The 21,407-nt window shown below is 43.1% G+C and overlaps 1 protein-coding gene across 10 annotated transcripts in view; it reads left to right on the top strand.

The window, feature by feature from the left end:
- ablim1a (actin binding LIM protein 1a) overlaps positions 1 to 21,407 on the top strand; it is an 85,194-nt gene that overhangs the window by 39,391 nt on the left and 24,396 nt on the right. For 3 of the 10 annotated variants that reach the window (XM_066678450.1, XM_066678447.1, XM_066678448.1), the window contains exons 7-14: positions 2,433 to 2,520; positions 2,758 to 2,816; positions 7,289 to 7,366; positions 11,312 to 11,467; positions 13,130 to 13,174; positions 15,096 to 15,131; positions 16,863 to 16,992; positions 20,760 to 20,843. In XM_066678450.1, the coding sequence (XP_066534547.1) occupies positions 2,433 to 2,520; positions 2,758 to 2,816; positions 7,289 to 7,366; positions 11,312 to 11,467; positions 13,130 to 13,174; positions 15,096 to 15,131; positions 16,863 to 16,992; positions 20,760 to 20,843 (676 nt within the window). The remainder of the gene's footprint in view (positions 1 to 2,432; positions 2,521 to 2,757; positions 2,817 to 7,288; positions 7,367 to 11,311; positions 11,468 to 13,129; positions 13,175 to 15,095; positions 15,132 to 16,862; positions 16,993 to 20,759; positions 20,844 to 21,407) is intronic. The other 7 variants (XM_066678457.1, XM_066678451.1, XM_066678453.1 and 4 more) reach the window with 3 other exon arrangements.

Below are 21,407 nucleotides of genomic sequence, written 5' to 3'. Positions count from 1 at the left end.
TGAGTGAATGTGTGTGTGTTGCCCTGTGAAGGACTGGCGTCCCCTCCAGGGTGTATTCCCGCCTTGCGCCCGATGATTCCAGGTAGGCTCTGGACCCCCCGCGACCCTAAATTGGATAAGCGGTTACAGATAATGGATGGATGGATAGTCACCTTTTGTTTTCAACCAAACGTTTTAAACGTTTCGACATTTTTACTGTTTTTGCTGGATGTTAGAGACAGGAATCAATGCTGAAACCTGGGAAAAGGAACAGTTCCGTATTTACATCTGTCTCATTAAAGATGTATCTCCCAATAAATGACTTTAGAGAAGGAGAAACCTTCTTAACTTTCAGTGGAAGACGATGTGAAAAGATTGAATTCAGAGTCATTTTGGAGCGTTTCTGTTGGTCATTCGTCATGAAATGTTCACACAGTGTGAAGGACAGCTGCAGTGTTCCAATGATGTAGTAACTAAACGTCCACAAACACGGAGATACAGGTTTTTTTAATAGAGCAGTGATAATATATTGATGCCAGGGAAGGACAAGCCGTAAAACTCAAGATGTTTTGATAACAGCTTCTCATGCGTCTTTCACACATGAAGTTTGGAGAATTTCTAGAGAAACTCCAGAGTATCGGGTCTGGAGATGTCCCAGAACAGTCGTTCACACATGCAGCGCACAGCGGGAGATTTCCAGCGTGCTCTCACAGCGGGAAATTAAATACATGCTTTTAGCTCGGGGGCGGAGCCTGTGCTGCACATGCAGGAGAAACTCAGGAATGGTTCCTGCGCCGTTCTCGCATGCACTGACTCAGACTTTACCTGGAGTCTTTACCAGAGCGTGAGGAGGATACAGTCTGGGATAGGCATGGGGCGAATGTTGCAGGTGGTTGTGTTCACACACACAGCTCCTCTGTATTCTGTATCAAGGCATGTGCAAAAAAAATGTGTGATTAAGATTTGTCATTGTACAATTAACCCATCTGTGGCAGTGAACAAACACACACTAGGGGTTGTGAACACACACCCAGAGCGGCGGCCAACCATCCCTGGCGCCCGGTGCCTCGTTCAAGGGCCCCTGGATTGAGGAGGAGGACCTTGCTCCTTTACTCGCACTGCCCCCAGTTTTCCTTTCTTCCGGTTTCAGCCCTAAGCCCTCTTCACTAACCCTCAGACCAGAGCTGCCAAACACCCAGTCTCCCATCCAAGTACTAACTAGGCCTGCTGTGCATCCGTGATCAGACGAGATTGGGCATTCTTAGAGTGGTATGGCCGTAAGCATGTAATTCAAAGCGTTGTAGTTTATTGTTTATGATTGCTGATAATTCAGTACCAGTCTGGGTTAACACACACTGCATGTTGTGATCCTACAGTGATTTTTAAAGCAGGATCTGTGTGTTTTGGGGACTTACTGCTGCAGGAGAGTGCACAGTCTTTGGTAAAACTCAGCATGAATAAGGTAATGGTTGGTTAGAAATTGCTGCCACATATTTACATCGTAGAGAGTGAGAGTGCGATACTCTGAGATACTGGCACTGAGGGTCTGTGGTTGTAGACTCTAGACCCAGTCCTGTGGATCAAACCCACGTCCAATATCTCAGGTGTGGTATGGAGTTAGGCTGCTTTACACACCTCTGCTGGAGAGCAGTTTGAGAACCAGTGTTGACACATGTCTCTGAAGATTGCCACTCCCTGGCCGGCTCGCTAAAGAAGCTGGCTCCACCCTTCGGCACTCTTTGCATATCATAATCTCCAGGGTGTGTGGAGGGGCAGAAGGGAGCAGTTTAATGCAGATCCGACTGTATGGGATTGAATGGCTCTGTTTCTGGATGAACTGGACCGCAGGAACTCATCTGGACTGACTTTCCGTAAGATGTTTGTGTGTGTGTGTGTGTGTCTTGGAAAGGTGGGCAATGTTATGATGCTACATTTATGGTGCTCTTCCTGGTGCATCACCATGAATGCTTACAGGTTATTTAGAGTTAGAGACATACTGGGAGTTTAAATGGTTTTACTGTCATTCCTCTAGTTCTTAGACATTGGGGTGAAATATCATTCTTCAGGTTCAGCGCACACACACACACACACACACACACACACACACACACACACACACACACACAGGCAGCAGCACCAACACATTACACAGGGACTACACCCACACACTCTCCTCCAAGTGTGTTGAGGTGTCTGTTAGGTAACATAACAAGACTGGCGTTTTTAGCTCATGCAGATGGCTCGGGCTGTAGATGCAAATGACGTCCCTGATATGGACATGCGACTATGTCAACACTTCAGTCTGATTAGCAGTCTTTGGTCTGCTTAGAAAGTGAGCATGCAAATCCACCTTCCAGTGACACTCTCCGCTACTGAAACTGCTCATCTCTCATTGCGGAATAAGATACACTGTACAGTGTGTGTGTGTGTGTGTGTGTGTGTGTGTTCTACAGGCAGGGGATAAGCACTACCACCCCAGCTGTGCTCGCTGCAGCAGATGTAATCAGATGTTCACTGAAGGAGAGGAAATGTACCTGCAAGGTAAGACTGCAACATTACAGCCTCGTGACTCTTCTGAAGTTCACATGAAGCTGAAGTCAGTGTGTGTTGTGAAGATTGCAGTCATAAATACGTACACACAATATGTAAAGCTCATTTCAGCCTCCTTTCCCCAGTTCCGGCCCACTGAGATCATCCAGCTTTTGTGTCCCTGACATTCTCTAAGCCCTTGCTGTGTTTGGGAGATGGTTTAACTCTGTGGTTTCTCTGTTTGTTCAGGATCGACTGTTTGGCATCCAGGCTGCAAGAGCTCCACCAGAGCAGAGGAGAGACACAGGGTGAGCATCTCTACTTGTCTTTACATGTTGTGATGTGGTGGAGCTGTGCGTCTTGTCTTTCCTCATCGACTTATCTGCGTTTAGGTCATAGTGGTGGGACACTGGGAATGGTTGTAGGATAACTCTGGAAAGGGGTGTGGCTTACACATGAAAACGGTTGAAGCTTATGCCTGAAGATAGTTTTAATTTCACAGTGTAAATGGGTGTAGTGTAAATTCTGGAAAAAATAAGGGATTAACTAGGAAAACCGGTGTAGGAAAGCAAAGAGGATGAGTACAACTTAACCATGGGAATAGATGTAGTTTAACCATAAAAATGGGTGTGGTCTGACCATGGAAATGGTACTGTGGTAAAGTGTAGAGTGACCATTGAAATGTGCATAGCCTTCCACCACCACTTCATGCCTGCTCTCTGGGGTCCTGCGTGTTGAAGAACAGGGGAAATTGGGATCTGAAAGTATGCAGAGCCACAGTGTGTAATTGTAGAACCACAATGTGCTCCTGTGTGGCCAATGGAGCTGATAAAATGGACAGTGAGTGTAGATACAAAGTAGGTGTTCCTAATCCAGTGATAGCTCAGTGTATATCCGTGGTGAAGTACTAATTATTATTTAGTAGATTTGTTAGTCACTATCTCTCAGATTATGAGAAGTCCTACCTGATTTCCTTCACAAGCTCTTTTCATTGATCATCTTAAACATGCTGGAGCAACAAGGCTCAATACTGGGATGCATGGGTTTCTCAGAACATCAGCATGGGTCCGGTTCCGTATATAGACTGTATTGATACCTACAGAAGCAGGTGTATTCTCCAACCTCCCCTCTGCCTTCCTCCACAGCTGTTGCCCGCGTCACTAACTTTCCTCGCCAAAACAGAAAGGCAGGTACTGTATTTGCTATCGGCTGTGCCATGGCATCACACGACCATGTGCTGCCCCCTGGAGGCGGCCCTCTGAGCGTAACGCAGCCTCATTTCCAGTCAGACCCGCCTGCATTCGATCCGCAGCTATGGACCATAATCCGCCATCGGCTTCTCACTATTCTCCGCTCAACCCAGTCGATACTGTGTCAGATCCATATAAATGTTCACTCTGCTTTCTGACCCCGTCAGTAAGGCCATGATTAGCCGTGAGTTGCTGAATGCTCTGAGTGTTTCTCACAGCTATTGGCTGGTTTAGGGAACAGCCAGTCAGCTGTGATAACACACACAGCATTGTAATGGCCATATGCAATTTGAATGCTCCAAGTCAAGCTGGTCTCTGCCTCTGTATAAAACTCACATGCCAAAGATGTGTTAGCCATCATACATGTTTGCAGCTGTGTATGACGCCATGACATCATTTGGCTGAGCTGAAATATACATGTGCAAGTGCATTCACACATTTATACAAGATTCTGAACATACACTCGTTGTCCACTTTATTAGAAAATGCTGCTTTTTACTTCAAATCACAGAGAAATACACAGTAAACAAAAAGTTAAATAATATTTTGGTAACATTTTCCATGAATACTTTCTTCATAAGACTATAAATGTGTTTATATGGCATGAAAGTATACCTTAAAATACCTGATATTGTTGCCTTTAAATCATTAAAAGCAAAAGAGTGTGGCTTGATATCGTCAGGTGATTTATAAAATCACTGTAGATCCTACTTCGTAAATTTAGAATTAATGCACTTCATTTTAAATAAGTAAAGTGTGTACTTGAGGGTCAAGTATTAAATATATAAACAGGGGGTCCTCAACTTACGACGTTGATCCATTCCTACGTCGCGTCGTAAACCGATTTTTGGTGTAAGTCCGAACATACGTACACACTGTACGTAAATAACATACTGTATGCACTTATCCTCCTCCTAACACCTATCCTCCTCGGTCCCGAGCCGCGTAACCGTGTATTCTTCCGCTGCGCCGCACACACCACACACGAAGTTCGCTTACGAAGTTTACGACGCAAAACCACGTAAGTCAAAACAAGGCTTTATACAGTAAATGGGAGATGTGTCGTAACCATGAAACATCGTAACTCGGGACTGACGTAACCCGAGGACCTCCTGTATAGCCATTTTACTTTATACATACAGTTACACTACAGAGACATTTAGAGAAATTCTGAGTTCCTGCCTCTGTTCTGCATTGAGGACTACGACAATGAATTGGCTTTTAACCCGCCAAAGACTGTGCACTAAAATTAATTGAGCAGAAAAATTAGTGATTTGGATGCTGCCAGCTGCCAGTTAGTTTTAACTGTCTACTGTGATGGGCTAATGTCTGAGAAAATCATCATTTTATCGATTGTACAATTTAAATCACAGTATACAAGTATAAACCAGTTAAAAAGTGTGTTCTATGCATTCCTTATGTGGAGCGTCTGGTCTCCTAATCAGCCCCATGTCTTTTACGTAAGATTACATTTTACATGCCTTATAGGCTTACAGGAGTACAGGATTCATGCGAAGTGTAACCTCTATTTTGGATATTGCTGAGAGTTATTACTAATAAAGGGCTAGACATCCACCACATACTTCAAACTGTTTCCAATAAAGTGGCCTGTGAGTGTATTTTCCATCCTTTTACGGCTGAGACATCGCCCGACCTGCTCTTAATCCAGGTTTGGACAGCAGTGATGTCCCTCTTTTAGGCACCACCCAAGTAGATGTTTGTGAGAACCTTTTTTCTTTCTTATCCATGACTTTCCTGTCATCAGATCATAATCACAGCCTGCATAAGCCTATTTACCTAGAATAAAAGTCCTTACAGGTTCAGATTCATCCTTCATAAGCCGGCAATCCTCCTCCTAAGCCGTGTTCTACCCGTCTCATGATCATAACCATTAGCCCAAGCTTCTTCTCACCAACCCACTTTGAGTTGTATGGAATAACAGATTATCTCCAACAGTTTTCCAGTCATTATCCATTGGCCATTCACCTCGGAGTGAAAGAGCAAATGAAACATAACTTAAATGTATTCTACAATGTTTATTCTGTCTACTTATATGGTGGCTTTACAGTCTGTGCAAAAGTCAGAGACCATCCTTCATTTATTTAATTCCTTTCATGTCCACACAGCCTGTTACAGGAGTGTTTTCATTTCCAGGAAATAGGACAAAGTCAAGGAAAAGAAGTGGACAAACGGGTGTTTCCAAAACTATTATATCGTCGCTGTCCAATCAAAAACATGTAAACTGTAAATGAACGACGATGGAGACACTACATCATTAGAAGACAGCAGCTGTCCTCCACACTGTGTGAAAGAATCACAATGAATGAACCAATTAAAAAGCTCCAAAATAAATAATAAAGAATAAAACCTTTTTGCATTGACTTCCATTTAAATTTAAGAATTTTTTTTTCCCTTTTATTTCTCCTGCTCTTTTGGAGATACATGTTTTTGAATGGACAATGGGAGCTGCTCAACTGTGTTTGGTCCACCAGATGTTTCCTAGATTGTTATTGGCTATGTCTCAGACTTTCCAATTGGCTGCGAGAACCGTGACTGCAGTTTCATCCAATCAATGAATTTGTGGCAACAAAAACATCTAGTTAATTGTTAAAGAAAAGTCTAAGAGTGTCACGTCTTTTGACAAAAATGGGCAGTGGATTTTGTTTTTAATGAAGGGAAAGTCAACGGGCTTTATTTGTGTGAAAAGCCCACGCACTTCATATCATGTCAGAACGGCACACTGTTTCTGTGGTGGTGCCCTCAAGGGCACATCTTCACTACCTTTACTAAGGGAACATACCTGTGCCTTATTCTATATTAACTGTAGATTTAAAGTTGTGTTGAGTTCATTCGCCCCGTTTCATCTTTTATGGACTTTTATTCACTTTTTAGGACTTTTATTGTGTTCTTTTATTCTTCACAGTTGTATAATGAAAGATTACAGAGATCCCCCTCTCCTTCTGGAGAAGAGAATGTAATCAACCTTTAGGGAACACAACTGGACTCTTACACCACTGCTGCACCTTTAAAGATACACTGTGCTCTTTGTAGCTTTAGTGACAGTAATGTACCTGCACCATACCTTTTTTTCTAAGAGGGCACGAGCAGAGAAACCAAAGAATGCTCAAGACGACAGAGCAAGCTTCATTCATGCCACCTATAAAGGAGCTGGACAGTGTGACTGAGGCGAGTGAACTGATCTCAGAAAGATGGAGACCTATGCAAATGAGGAGAAGAGCGGAAGTAACAACTTCATTGATCAAAATCGGTAGCGCTTTCTGATTGGCTGAGGACTTATGGCAGCGATTGTAGAGAATACAGAACATGAACGAGTGGTACCTGCTTAACTGCTGTTTCGGCTGAAGGCTGTTCTCTGACTTTTGCACAGTACTCTATATTGTGTTAACATGGTCTTCAACAACCTAACCAAAGCTGGTGGAGAGCCCTTGGCCTCCTGAAGTGTGTATGTGTGTGTGTGTGAACGAACATATGTGTACATTGCTGCTTCTAAATCTGTCTTCGCTCCACAGCCGACGCGCTCATCGTCCGAGAGTGTGTGTTCCAGACCTGGTTCAAGCATACCTGGCTCACCGGGTCACACCATATATGTAAGTGCTGTTACACCTGTAAACACCAGCTCACAGTATTCTCCGCCGCCATGCAGTAGCAACAGCTGAGTCCTGTTTTGAAGGAGACTAACTCACAAGCTTTCTCCTTATCAACGTTTCTGTAACCCACACTATACACAATTAAAAGTTTGCTCAACATTAAATTCCAAATGTCTGACCGTGTGGATAGAGTACCGAAAGTCTTTTAACTGTACCTACTGTTCCTGGCCGAATCTGGACCCCACAGTGTTATAAATGGCCCCCTCTGATTTTTGCCCTGAGGTCTGTACGTCTCATTAGATGAACATAGATCATTAGACAGTGAATCTCCTTTGTAGAAACGCTGTGTAGCCATGCTGTGAGTAGACCAGCGTTTCCCAGCTTCAATCCACTAGACCATCACCTGCCTAGTTTCAGTCTTTTCCTAACACCACAGTCTGATCTAAAGTAGACCTGAACATTAACAAGGGACACGCCAAGATCCTGAAGGCAAAAACCACCAACAATAACCCCCTCGAGGTGGAAATAGAGGCATTGGAGGAGGTGGAAGACTTCACCTACCTGGGTAGTGTTGTAGACAAACTGGGAGGCGCCGAAGCCAATGTTAAGGCCAGAATAGGCAAAGCAAGCGCAACATTCCTACAGTTAAAGAATGTACAAAACTCAAAGGAGCTGACTCTGCGAACCAAGGTCAGGTCAGTCCTGTTTAATGGAGCAGAAACATGGAGGACAAAAATGACAGTGATGAAGAAAGTAATGACGGATGATCCGACAGAGCCATGACCTTTGGCAGAGAACAAACCAGCTCCCGGCAGAGGACGAGATAATGAGAAGACGCTGGAGATGGATTGGTCCCACGCTCCGTAAGCCAGCCTCCAACATCACCAAGCAAGCCCTGGCCTGGAACCCCCACAGCAGGAGGAACAGAGCACGGCCCAAAAACTTGTGGCGCTGAGACCTTGATGCCGACATCAACAAATTACGGCATACCTGGAACCAGCTGGAGCGAAAAAGCCCAGGATCAGGATTCCTGGAGATCCCCTGTGGACGGCCTATGCCCTATCACCAGCTCAAGTTCAGCTTTATAATCAGCTGTGAAAAGCTGAATACACTGCTTCAGGTTACAGCTGAAGGTCAGTCTCTCACAGTGATGCAGACTTGAGAGGCAGGTGGATACAGGTGCAAATTATTGAAGCTACTGTAACTGCACACAGAGACACAGGGTGTGTAAAAGCTGGTAATGAGGCCAAATCTTCCATAAGCATGAGAGAAGTGTATTTACGTTCTGGTGGCCCTCTTGTGGTGAGTGTGGGAATAAAAGGAATTGACCATTCTTACCAGTAGGTGGCAGTATATTGTAATATATTTGATTCTTAAAAGGAACCCAGGATGGTAACACATGAGCCTTAATTACCCAAAATTTCTAAGACATGGTAAAAACCTCAAAACATATTTCTTTATTTCATAAATAACACCTTTATTTTACAAATGGGCACAGCTATTATTTCAGACGTGCGATGACTGTTGGGAAGATCATGCCACATTGTGTTGCCGTATGTCATTTCCAGTTGAAGGGCACAGGGAAGTCTGATATCTGTCTTCACAGCTTTCCCAAACACAAGAACAGGAGAAACATTTGTGAAGCCCCGCAGCAACCGCAGTTTTTAAGTGTACACTCTTAAAAACAAAGGTGCTACAAAAGGTTCTTTGAGCGATGCCATAAAGAACCACTTTGCTGAATTGTTTAAATTGGTAAAGAAAGATTTAAAGAATGAAGTTTCTTCACATTCACACATCTCCAAAAGTGGTTCTTCTATGGCAGTGGTTCTCAAACTCTTTAAACCAAGTACGACCTATTATCACCCCAAAGTACCACCAATGAATCTGATGAATGACTTGCTTGAATATTTGTAATTTGCATTACACAACGTTATCCTAAAATAATTACTACAAAAAAACTATTACATTTTGGGGAAATAAGCATTTTGAAAGAAATAAAAACATGTAGAGGGAGTAATTTAATATGCGCTTTAACAGACTGCAGGTTAAAAGTGTGGCGCTGCGAGCAGCTCATAGCAGCTTTCAGCGCTTGTAGCAGTAGGTGAGGGGGCGTGGCGCTGTTAAAGTGTTTTAGGACTCTAATGGTGTGAAGATCGGCCATAAATTTCTTTATTTATGAAAACCATGAAACCTGTAGTTTACACATGAACATTTTTCAGTTTCACATTTTCAGTTATTAAGTAATTCTTTAGATAAATAGTCATTTTTTTCGAGGTCATCTGGCGGACTACCACTTGGTACTTCATGTACCACCAGTAGCAAACGTACCACCGTTGAGAACCTCTGTTCTATGGCATTGCTCAAAGAACCTTTTGTAGCACCTTTAATTTTAGGAGTGTAGACTAGACTAAAATGCAAAGAGATGCCCAGAAATTTCTCACGTAAGATGTAGTAAAAAACTATTTTTTTGAGTTTTTAAACAATGTGTCTAAATAAATTTGAGTATATCCACACGTTCTCAAATGGAGCCCTAAGCCCTGCAGTCCTCCTCAAAGTCTACACAGCACAAGATTTAAAAGATGCTTGGTCCAGATGCTTTTGGGTCAGATGTGTTTGAAGACTCTACAGGTGCAAGCTTGCTTTTAATGGAAGCTCATTTGGGACTCTACTGCAGCTCACTTCTGATCAAAACACAGCTCAGCAACACCCAGCTCCACACAACAACACAACAACACCTCCCTCTCTCCACCATGTTGGTCAGACAGCCATGAACACAACCGTCCATTCTGATTGGTCCTGGCCTGTATCTCTGGGAATCTTGAGTAACAGGCCTCTGCTGAATCCACATCCTTTTGATCCTCACCAAACCTGACCTGCTCCAGCCTCCAGTCTTCGACTTTGGGACTGGACTCCTGAGAGTCCACAGACAGATGAGGCCACTTCCATGACTCACACCCCCACAACAAAAGGAAGGACATTTTCCCAGAAAAGGAGGATAACATTAAGGATCTGGGTTTGCAGAACTAGCACTTAGAGTTCTCCTCCAAGTGTGTTGAACACAAGCTGTGTGTTGCTGTGGTGATACTCACATCTTGCTGGAAGATTGGCTGCTTTGTTTTATATGGGAAACGTAGCAGGAAGTTGGACCTGAACATAGGGTACAAACCCCCAAATGAACACCCTAATAGATTTCTTATTTCTCCGTCTATGGTGCAAAAGTCAACTTGTTTATCAGTGTAAAGTGACCAAATCTCACAAGGTCAGTTTACTGTTTTATATTAATGCAATGATCTCTCATAAATTCTACTTTGTTTGCTTGCTTGTTTATGTATTTATTTATTTATTTATTTTGAGTGAAAGAAATAACAAAACCCAAATGTGTCTCTTTTCTTTGATGATTTTGAATGTATTGTTGTAACTAATGTGTAATGTATTTCAGATCTGATGACTTAGTATGCCCTGATGAACAATAATATTAAAATGAATACACTCAGTGTCCATTTTATCCTCTCCACAGACCACACAGAGCACTTTGTAGTTCATCTGTTGCTCTGTATACATTTGTAAGTTACCCTTCACTGTTTTCAAAGTATGGTGTGGATGGTGGATTATTCTCAGCGCTGTAGTAACACTGATAGAGTGGACAGTGAGTGAACACGGTGTTTAAACTCTACAGAAACACTGCTGTGTCTGATCCACTCGTAAAAGCACAACACACATTAACACACCACCACCGCTGAGCGCTGAAGAACAGGGGGAAAGTGGGTTAGCAAAGTATGCAGAGCAATAGATGACCGGTGGTCAGTGGAGCTGAGAGAATGGACAGTGTGCAATGCTTTGCTGTAGTTTTTCAGTCTAGTGACTGAGTTAGCTCTGTGGTCGTACTCCTAGCTCCGTGCAGTAACACTCCCTGTGTGTGTATTCTGTGTTGTGTTTTCCCTTTAGGCAAAAGTAGACAATGAGATCCTTGATTACAGGGATCTAGCTGCCATTCCCAAAGTCAAAGCCATTTATGACATTGAGCGTCCTGATCTTATCAACTACGAGCCACTTTACACCACCTCCCTCGAGGAGACGGAGGAGAGAGAGAGTGTGGGCGAGGTAAAGCTCCAGCATCCCTCTGTGGACTGTTTTTTTAACTTGAGTGCGGCAGTGTGACGGCACATCGCATGCCTGCAAAATGTGTTTAACAAATACTCATGTTTTCTTTGTAATAAAAACAGCATTTTATTGGTTAATATATCTTCTCCACGTCCACCGTATATGGTGACGTAATAAAACGCAGATCTTTAAAGAGATTTGATGAAGGGGTTACAGTTGGATTATATATTAAAGAAAAACTTAAAGGCGACGTTCACGATTTTCATCAAAAAACACTTTAAAATTCATGTGCTGCTCTGCAGTCGGTTTGCTCTGGAAACCGCTCTAATGTGTTTACGAAGCCCCAGTGTCTGTAAATGGGTAAAAAAACAAAGTGTCTGGGTCCGGTGCTAGGCTTTCTCTCTCTCTGCTCACGGCAGAGAAACGCCATCTGGAGGTTTTTAGACAACGGAGAGACTCCAAACGCTGAAAAGCACCAACCGAGATGAGGATGTTGCTCTATTCCTGCTCCATAGGGGGGTGACACTGACTTATTTCTGCTGTTACAGTTACATTATTGAAGGTGGAGCTGACTCTAAATTCAGGAGAGCGCTAACTGCATGAAAGTAAACACAGAGGGAAAGTGCTACAAAACTAAACAGCTCGAGTTACACATGAGTTTCTGTGGGAATTCAAACAGTGAATAAACACTTACAGACAATTTACACTTCAGCCGCTTTCCCTCAAAAATACAGTTCCACCTTAAAAGACGCAGAGATTCTGAACGAACCAGAGACGGCAGCATTTCCCCACAATCACAGCCGTCCCCTTTAAGGCAGGCACATGAACTAACATGAAGAAGTGGTCCTTGTCGAGCTGTGTCTGCCCAGTGCTGACAGATTCCGGACGAGCTCCTGATCCACAGCGACGCGACCAGGATCAGGTCATTACAGAAAATGAATAAACGATTGAAGGATCTGAAATTAAATCAAAATATAATCCCTTCATCTCACCTCTAAAATTAGGATTTTTCAGTGAGAGAAAATTATTTTAACCAATAAAATGCTTTCCCTGTCCACTCTTTCTTCTTTATTTAAAGATTAACTCTGAGAGGGCAATGTGTCTGTAAACGTTTGAGTGCATGTGTGATGTGAAGCCCTGTGATTATTTTGTATCTGGTATCGTGCCTAAATTAGGAATTCTTGGTCTGAGCCATTTGTCCTGGGAAAATCAATGTCATTTTCATTCCCTGTGGAAAATAGAACATTTCCAAAATTGATGTTTTGACCTGTTCATTTTTGTATAATTCTGAAAATTCTGAAACGAAACAGGACATTCTGGAGCAGCTGCACATGAGTCAGCTATGGAACATCTGTGGTTTACACACAGCAGTACAGGGAGGCTTTCTGGAGGCAGTATTCATTTCTCCTTTAGATAAAAATGTCTTAGACATAGACCTCCTTCTCTGGGCATTCCACCAGATCTCTTTAGTCCTGTAGCACATCAAAAACTACACCCCACAAATGTAATGTTAAATGCTAATGAAGAACACATGCAGTGCTGAAGCTCCAGCAGTAGTTTACACACGATACACCCTCTCACACTAAACTGCTTCCATACTGGACTTCACGTTAACAGCCAGAGCTTTGTTACAATGGCAACATGACCCCTCTTTGTTAACAGCTTCAGACGGTGAGGCGAGAGCGCTCCCCCATGCCAGACGACAGAGTAAGTCACGTCCCTGTGTAAAAGGGGAGGCCTTACAGGTTAAAGGCCATGTGTCTTTACAGCCTGGACACACAGCCTTTAACCTTTCACCCAGGGCTGCACAATATACCCCTCCACTGTCACCACCTCAGCATCAGGGGAGGCAGTACCAATACAGACGAATGAAGCAAAATGCAAATGACCCTTTAACCAATCACAAGGCTTCCTTCTCTGTACTGTGACATGATGCTCTTATATGGCATTTAACCTAAACCCAGTAAACATGAATCATTCTGGTCAAAGATAAGGCAGGGCAAACTTTAACAATGTCACACCAAGGTCAGCTTTATGTCCAAATGGATCTAGACAGCAAATAATTTGAGAGAATTCAAAATTTAAAGGTGCACACTTTACGGACACAGTTTGTATAATATCTGCAGAAAAGCACTGCCAGTAGAAAGGGGCACTATACTGAAGCCACACGGGAGACTAGTGGCAGGAGTTAGCTAGCGTACAGAGGAACAGTATCTCTGATGTGACGGTGAGCTCCAGAACTAATCATGCAACATCAACATCTGATCTCACTGATGTTGCCTTCGGTGCGCTCTATTAAATCCTCACAGCAATGCTTCAGAGAGAAAACTAGAAGCACCAAGCCACACACTGTGAAACAAGACCCTCCCAGTCAGTTTTCTGTGTGCAGCCTGAGTCAGAAAACACGGGATAAACCGAGTCGTTTTGATCCTGCTCTGTTCTGCAACAAGTGCTGAGACTTTAGCATTGCCCCGTCCCCTCTTCTGAGTCTGTCCAATCACAGACTTGGACCCACGTTTATGTGAGAGCGCAAAGTCGAGGTTAAACGCAGCAAAACAGACACAATGAGCACGGAGAAATTAGAGCACTGAGTAAAAACGTGAGAACAGAGCGAAAATGGCTAAAAACCAGAGCTTCTGCTCCTCGCTCCTCACTGCTGTGCGCTCGCGGTCGAGGTTAACAGCGAGCGGCTCATTATCATTTAAAGGAACAGGTGCTGAAAGCGGGCGTTCTGAACAGGGGCTGTTTACACAGGGGGAGAACACTGCTGTGGGGCTCGTGGGGTTTGGACCAAAGCGGGTCACAGATGTTTCACTGAGAAACAGAACTGTGTTCCACTGTGGAGACGAGGGGGAATATGTCCAGTTTAAGCTTAGTTTTATTGGATGAACAGGTGTCTACAATCTTTTGGACACACAGTGCATATTTTAATCTATGTATCAACAAAGCAACTGTAGTACTACTGCTTCAAAAACTTATTTTTCACGATTTACGATAATTGACTTACGATAATTGACTTCCCAAATATATTGTTCAGCCCTGCTCTCACTCATAAGTCATTAGATCCATGGTCATTGTCACTGCGGGGTCACTCTGTGGTTCTCTGGGTTTGTGTGTGTGTGTGTGTGTGTGTGTGTCTGGGCGAGGGGGTTACTCATTTGTGATAAAATTTGGCTACACTTTACATCAGAATATATTCATCCACTGCCATGTGAATAAATGCACTGCTTTAATTTTCTCTCTCTGCTGCTTTCTCCTTTCATATCCTCCACCTCCAGCTCCATCTTCACTCCACCGGTGTCTTCCAGGTTTTAATGACGGAAAATATAACAAAACCTCAAAAGTATAACAAACCAAACCAAAACCTCGTATCTCACAATTGACATCTTTACAGTGGATGGGGTGTATATCTATGTTCCATGAAATTAACAACGTTTTTCCAAGTCATTTTAGACCACTTTTACTGCTCCATTCATCCAGAAATATAGACGTTATTAAGGGAATCTGGCACTTTCAAATGATGTCAAAATATAAAGAGCAATAAAAATGGAGATACAAGGTTTAATCCCAAAAGCCTTGATGTGTGAGCCTTCGTTAACTGTGTCCTCTCCTGCTCTCTGTCTTTCAGACGCCCAGAACTATGTCCCCAACTCCGTCTGCAGATGTAAGTGTACACTCAGTCTAAATGTTTATCATTAAATGAATATCGATGAGGTTTATCTTTATAACTCAATGGTTACGACTGAGAGTGGATTGGTGTGAAATGCTCTGTTATAGATAAGTTTGCTGAGTCAGAGTTTTTAAGAGCAGTGAAGGTAACCAGACGTCTGAAGCTCCACAGATGGTTATCACATGATTTTATTGGCTGCTGGATGAGATTTAGTTTTAGGATCATTTTGGAAAAGGTTTAAGCCAAAACTGTTTTTAAAAGTGTTTATGACCAAGAGGCAGATGGTGGATGCTGTGGTATAAAACAGCACCTGGACTTTTATTCATTTTATAGTCAATAAAATATATATTTAAAAAATCATATACAGAAATGGCAGCACAATGGAGGAGCAGGTAATGTCTCTGTTAGAGCTCCAGGGTCCAGAGTCCTGCTCTGGGTGATTGTCTGTAAGGAGTGTGGTGTGTTCTCCCTGTGTCTGCATGGGTTTCCTCCAGGTGACTGTCTGTGAGGAATGTGGTGTGTTCTCCCTGTGTCTGCATGGGTTTCCTCCAGGTGACTGTCTGTGAGCAGTGTGGTGTGTTCTCCCTGTGTCTGCGTGGGTTTCCTCCGGGTGACTGTCTGTGAGAAGTGTGGTGTGTTCTCCCTGTATCTGTGTGGGTTTCCTCCGGGTGACTGTCTGTGAGGAGTGTGGTGTGTTCTCCCTGTGTCTGCGTGGGTTTCCTCCGGGTGATTGTCTGTGAGAAGTGTGGTGTGTTCTCCCTGTGTCTGTGTGGGTTTCCTCCGGGTGATTGTCTGTGAGGAGTGTGGTGTGTTCTCCCTGTGTCTGCGTGGGTTTCCTCCGGGTGACTGTATGTGAGGAGTTGGTGTGTTCTCCCTGTGTCTGCGTGGGTTTCCTCCGGGTGACTGTCTGTGAGGAGTGTGGTGTGTTCTCCCTGTGCCTGTGTGGGTTTCCTCCGGGTGACTGTCTGTGAGGAGTGTGGTGTGTTCTCCCTGTGTCTGCGTGGGTTTCCTCCGGGTGCTCCAGTTTCCTCCCACGCTCCAAAAACACACGTTGGTAGGTGGATTGGTGACTCAAAAGTGTCCGTAGGTGTGAGTGTGTGAGTGAATGTGTGAGTGTGTGTCGCCCTGTGAAGGACTGGCACTCCCTCCAGGGTGTGTTCCTGCCTTGTACACAGTGATTCCGGGTAGGCTCCGGACCCACGGCCGCCCTGAACTGGATTAGGGTTACAGACAATGAATGAATGAATAAATGATTATACAGAAATTTTTAGAAATAAACTTAAAGCAACAATAGGTAATATTTGGTATTTTTGCTCCTGGTCCCCCATCAGTGACAGAGTGCAATTTACTTTTACAGAACTCTGCTGAAATTAAGGATTCCTACCCTTCCCCTAAAGTTACATACTGCAGTAAAAGTCCGACCTATTGTTGCTTTAATATTCATATGCGCTTAAGTAGCTGCAGTTATGTTTATCACAGCTACTCATTTTCTTCTTACTTATTTATTACCTATGCATATATCTAAAAGCACTAAAGCAGCTCCACGCTGTACTTTTAAAAGTTTGAAATGTAGATGTGTATAAATTATTGTATACATTTTAGATGTGTATTTATATAAATTATTAGAAGAGTGCTGTTGGGTCCAGGTTAAATATAACTTCATCTTAATCAGGAGTTTCATTCTGTAATAAATATGTGAATAAAGGAGTGTTTTTCTTATGGCAGAGTTACTATGACATGAGGGGGCACATTCTCCAGAGGTCTACAAGCCAAGGCTCCATTGGATCACCCATCTACAGTCGCCATTGTTACACACCGACCATGTCCCGCTCACCTCAGCACTTTCACAGGCCAGGTGAGACCCCTCCATTCAACAAACACTCGAACAGTACTTTAACCAGTAGGAATAGATCAACAGTGTGTACAGCGTAACAGTGTGGATTAGTTTATTCAGTGTGTACTGCCCTCAAAGAGACCCGGACAATAAAAACATGTATGAAACACGCATTTGACAGGAGAATTAAAGGGGGTTTCTACTGATTTTCGATGTTGTGATGTTGATCAAGTGTTTGGTGATAAGTGGAGGCTTGTAGAGAAACTTGCGGACTTCACTTGCAGTGGTGGTGAATGGAACCGGGCGTCTCTGCTTCTACAACACAAATCCAGCGTTGTATTTCCTCTCCACAAGCAGCAGTGAACTCCACATGTCCATGTGGTTGAGATTGATGATGATGAAAAGTCATGTTACATCTGGAGAAGATTTTTTGTTTTACAAAGCCCTGCATGTACCTCAATGTTAAATAAAAAATGAATGAATGAACAAAGAAGCCAAACAAGAATGTCTTCATATTACAGCTCTGTGATGTAGCTTTTAAAGTCATGGACGTCTGGTTCCTATCACTGTCATTGTGAACAGTTCCGACCCTTTAAAGGCGGTGTTCATGATTGTAATCAAAAATACACTTTTTATGTAAATCAGAAGATGAGTCCTCGCAGTTTCCTGGTCTCTCTGTGTGCTATAAACTGGTCAAATGTGTTTACGAAGCCCCAGTGTTAGCCCCAGAGGTGTCTCTGTCCCGTATGCTAGGCTTTCTCTCTCTGCTTATGGCATTGAAAAGGTATCTGGAGCTGTTTAGACAACAGAGTTATGTCTAAACGTTGAAACGCATGAACGGAGATGAGGAAATTGCTCTAGTCGTGTTCCATAGGTGGGTCATTTATTTCCTTAAACATATTGTTCCATCTTAAAAGCCCTGGAGCTTCCAAACATAAACAAACCAAAGAGAACTGCAGTAACTTCAGAACTTCACCTGATAATCAGAGCAGTTTGAAAGATCAATTACGTAATTAATTTTAGTGTGAGTTTAGATTCCTGGTTTCTACTGCTGCTGCTGGTCACCGAGTTAAACCCGTGAGTTGTGTCTACCAGTGGACCCTGCTCTAAACCTGGTACTAAATACAATGCAATACAGAACAACTACGAAACATCAGCAAGGGAGAAAAAACTGTGCAACCTCATTTTTTTGTAGATTTCTTGTGGGCCAGTCATAGAGCTTGTAATACAGTTTCTATGACAACAATGACATCAGTCGATTGTTTGTGACTTCAAATACCTCTCAGAAAACTGGCAGAGGTACGCTAACATCACTGTAAATGCCATCTTCACAATGGTTCTTTATAAAGAAAGAAAAGTAAACAGTGAAAAACACTTGTGTAAAGTGTCACACTGAGTTTTTTACATTTCGCTCTACTGTGTGAAATGGGCGTAAACAGACCTGCATTTTGGTTCAGGAGTTTCATGTCTGTAGACCGCTGGTATTGTAGCAGCAGCAGTGAAAATTAATTCTCGAGGAAGAGTTTTAATAAATCTCCATTTACTCTGACTTTCGCTTTTTATATGTTGCATTCCACGTGAGTGTTGTATAATATCTCTCCAGTTTTCAAACCGCAAAAATCAGCATTGCCTCCATGTTTGCTCAGACCGATCAGAGATAACACTGAGCGAGTCAGAGGTCACACAGGTCACGGCTGGGGACTTGAATTCGGACTGCAAACTCAAATTGATGCCAAATTTCGCAGCCGAAATGTATTCCCCCGGAAGTAGAATATGTGAAATTCACTTGTTGCCACGAATCTCTTTGAAATGAATGGAATTTCGTATGAACAGATGTAGTGTGACCGTGACTTAAAGCAACACTAGGTAAGATTTAGTTATTTTTGCTCCTGTGCTCCCCCTACACTTACAGATTGTAATTATATTTCACAACACTGCCCTGAGGTGAGAGGGTGTTTACAACCCTTCTTCAAATGTTACATAGTGGAGTTTCTGCAGTGCTGAGCCTGGAGTAGCAGCGACAGAGACTATGTTCTCCGTGCTACATCTCAGTGGAGCATCACAGTGTAGCTGTAACTTCAATGTAGAAATACTGCCTGTTTGAGCAAGAGCACTCTGAGCTCGTTTGACCTCCTGCTCTTCTGATGAGTGGATATCTAAGATTCTTGTTTGAGCATCCTTGAGTTATAGAGCAGCCTTGTCCTTTTAAGACAGTCTCTCCACTCAAGGGCCCTCTTGGTTACTGCCAGTGGGAAGATAGCTGTTTGTCTCCTACAAGACTAGGCTGTAATGTCTTTGAGTGAGGAGAGACTATTAAATCTGATTCGAAAATGTTTTCTACACTGTAAAGTTTTTCACCAGCTCCAACTCAAAAACGTAAGTTCAAAAGCTGCCTTAAAATGTTAAGTTAAAGCCAATTAGAATTAATATTTATTTTAACTTATGACTTTAAATAAAGTTTGGCTTTGAACTCCTTTCTGCGAGTTGATCTGACTTTAAACTGCTTGTTGTTACAATGTAACTATCATGGAATGTTTGCCTCCAGCGTAGGTAGTTAAGTTAAAAGTATTATCTTTACTTTCTTCTTTATTTAATTATTTGTGACAACCGGTGTCAAAAAGAACTACGCGGCTTCATCTCTGCATATAAAGCTCTTTATTAAAACTCTCTGTGTCAGGAATGCTGAGTCAGACTGACGGAGGCGGACGCACACGCTAATAACACAGACTTTTATTTACAAGAAATTAGCAAAACAAACACAAATGAACTCAAGGGCAAACACGAAGCGAGGAAAGAACAAGACTAGGAACGAGAACCTGAAACAACATGACTAGAGCTAGGAATTCTAACAAAACGACATTACTAGGAGTAGGAAACACAACGAGAACAAGCATGACTAAGGATTATAACAAATCAAGGAACTGGAAACAAAACGAGAACAAATGACCGATACAAGCAAGTGACACGAGGGAACTTAAATACACGAACAGGCGAGACGCACCTGAAACAGATAATGAGGGTGACGGACAAGGAGGCAGAACAAAGGCGGAGACAAAAACAATACCAAACAGAGCCATGTGCTGAGAGAGCACATGGCAAGGAAAACAGACCAGACAGGACGAGGGCGTGACACTCTGAAAAAACATTGACCAAGTGATTGGCAGAATGTGGGCGTGGCTTGTAAAGAGAATCAGCCGGAACCTCCCCTAAGCTGCAGTGTTTCACTCTGAGGGTGAGGACTCTGACAAAACACAGTTCACGCTGCAAAGAAAAGACCTAACAAACCAGTAAACATCCAATAAATTACTCCCTCACTCACAGCACACAACAATGAATTTAAACCCCAAAAGACTAAATAACTGGGCCTGAGGTGCATGCTGGGAGTTCTTCCTGAGCGTCCCACAACCTCGCCCACAGCCATAACTCACAGTTTCAAGGAGCAATTAGAAAACTTGAGCCGAAGGCTGAAAGAACATAAAATCCAGTTGAAATCACAAAACTTAATTTGATAATTTGAGGTAAATGGCAAAAAGGTGTTGTCGTGACTAATTTTTACAGTATGCTTGTCCTGGTCCGAGGGCTTTTACACCGAGCTGTTTGCTGCTTTAACGGCAGGGTGGGATTTTTCCCCATAAACCGATGTAATGTCATGTTTACAAGATTTTCCTATTCCTTTTTTCAACCACTGTCTCCTCCTCTTTCATAATGCCTCTGCTACATACAACTCTAGCCTTAACATTGACCTTTCATCCTCGTTGACCTCTGGCCCTGGTTGTTTTTGATTTGAGGCACTGAGCCGTCCAGTGGCCGGAGCTCCCCAGGGGCCAGCTCTTCTTCTGTCCCCCCGACCCCCAAACATTTCCATCTGCCAGGTACTGAGAGATCCCACCCCCCAGCTTCCCTCACTGTCTCAGCTGTCCACGTCAGCATGCCACTTCCCTTTGTCTGACCGCTGGGCGTCTTCTCCCTGTTCTACTGTATGTGTGTCAAAGCCTTTATCAGAGACTGCAGAATCAGTACTGAGCTTGTCCATAGACTCACTGCCAACCTTTTCCTGTTACCTTCAATGGGAGCAATCAACCAAGACACGGGCTCTGAAACTAGGGTTTGAAATACACTTGGGGTTGTGGAGGGTGACCTTCTCCACTTTCGGTTTATTTTTAGTAGCATCAAAGTGGATACATTAAAATGATTTAAGGGTCTACACTGCTAACGCATTTCCCAATGGTTCCCAAGCCTCCTCTTTGTGAATGTGCCACTCCACCTTACAGCAGCTAAATCAAATAAACTCATAGTTTAATTCTGACACATGCACAGAAAGGAACGTCTGCAGCATGGGTTTCTAACATAACCAGAGTCATGTGGAGGTCATGGATTCGATTTTATCAGAAGATGCAGCCCTTCATTATCCATTCAGTGAGAAAACCTGCCAACAC

The sequence above is a fragment of the Hoplias malabaricus genome, chromosome 8 (genome assembly GCF_029633855.1).
Source record: "Hoplias malabaricus isolate fHopMal1 chromosome 8, fHopMal1.hap1, whole genome shotgun sequence".
Taxonomy (NCBI): Eukaryota; Metazoa; Chordata; class Actinopteri; order Characiformes; family Erythrinidae; genus Hoplias; species Hoplias malabaricus.
This window is presented reverse-complemented; position numbering and strand designations above follow the sequence as displayed.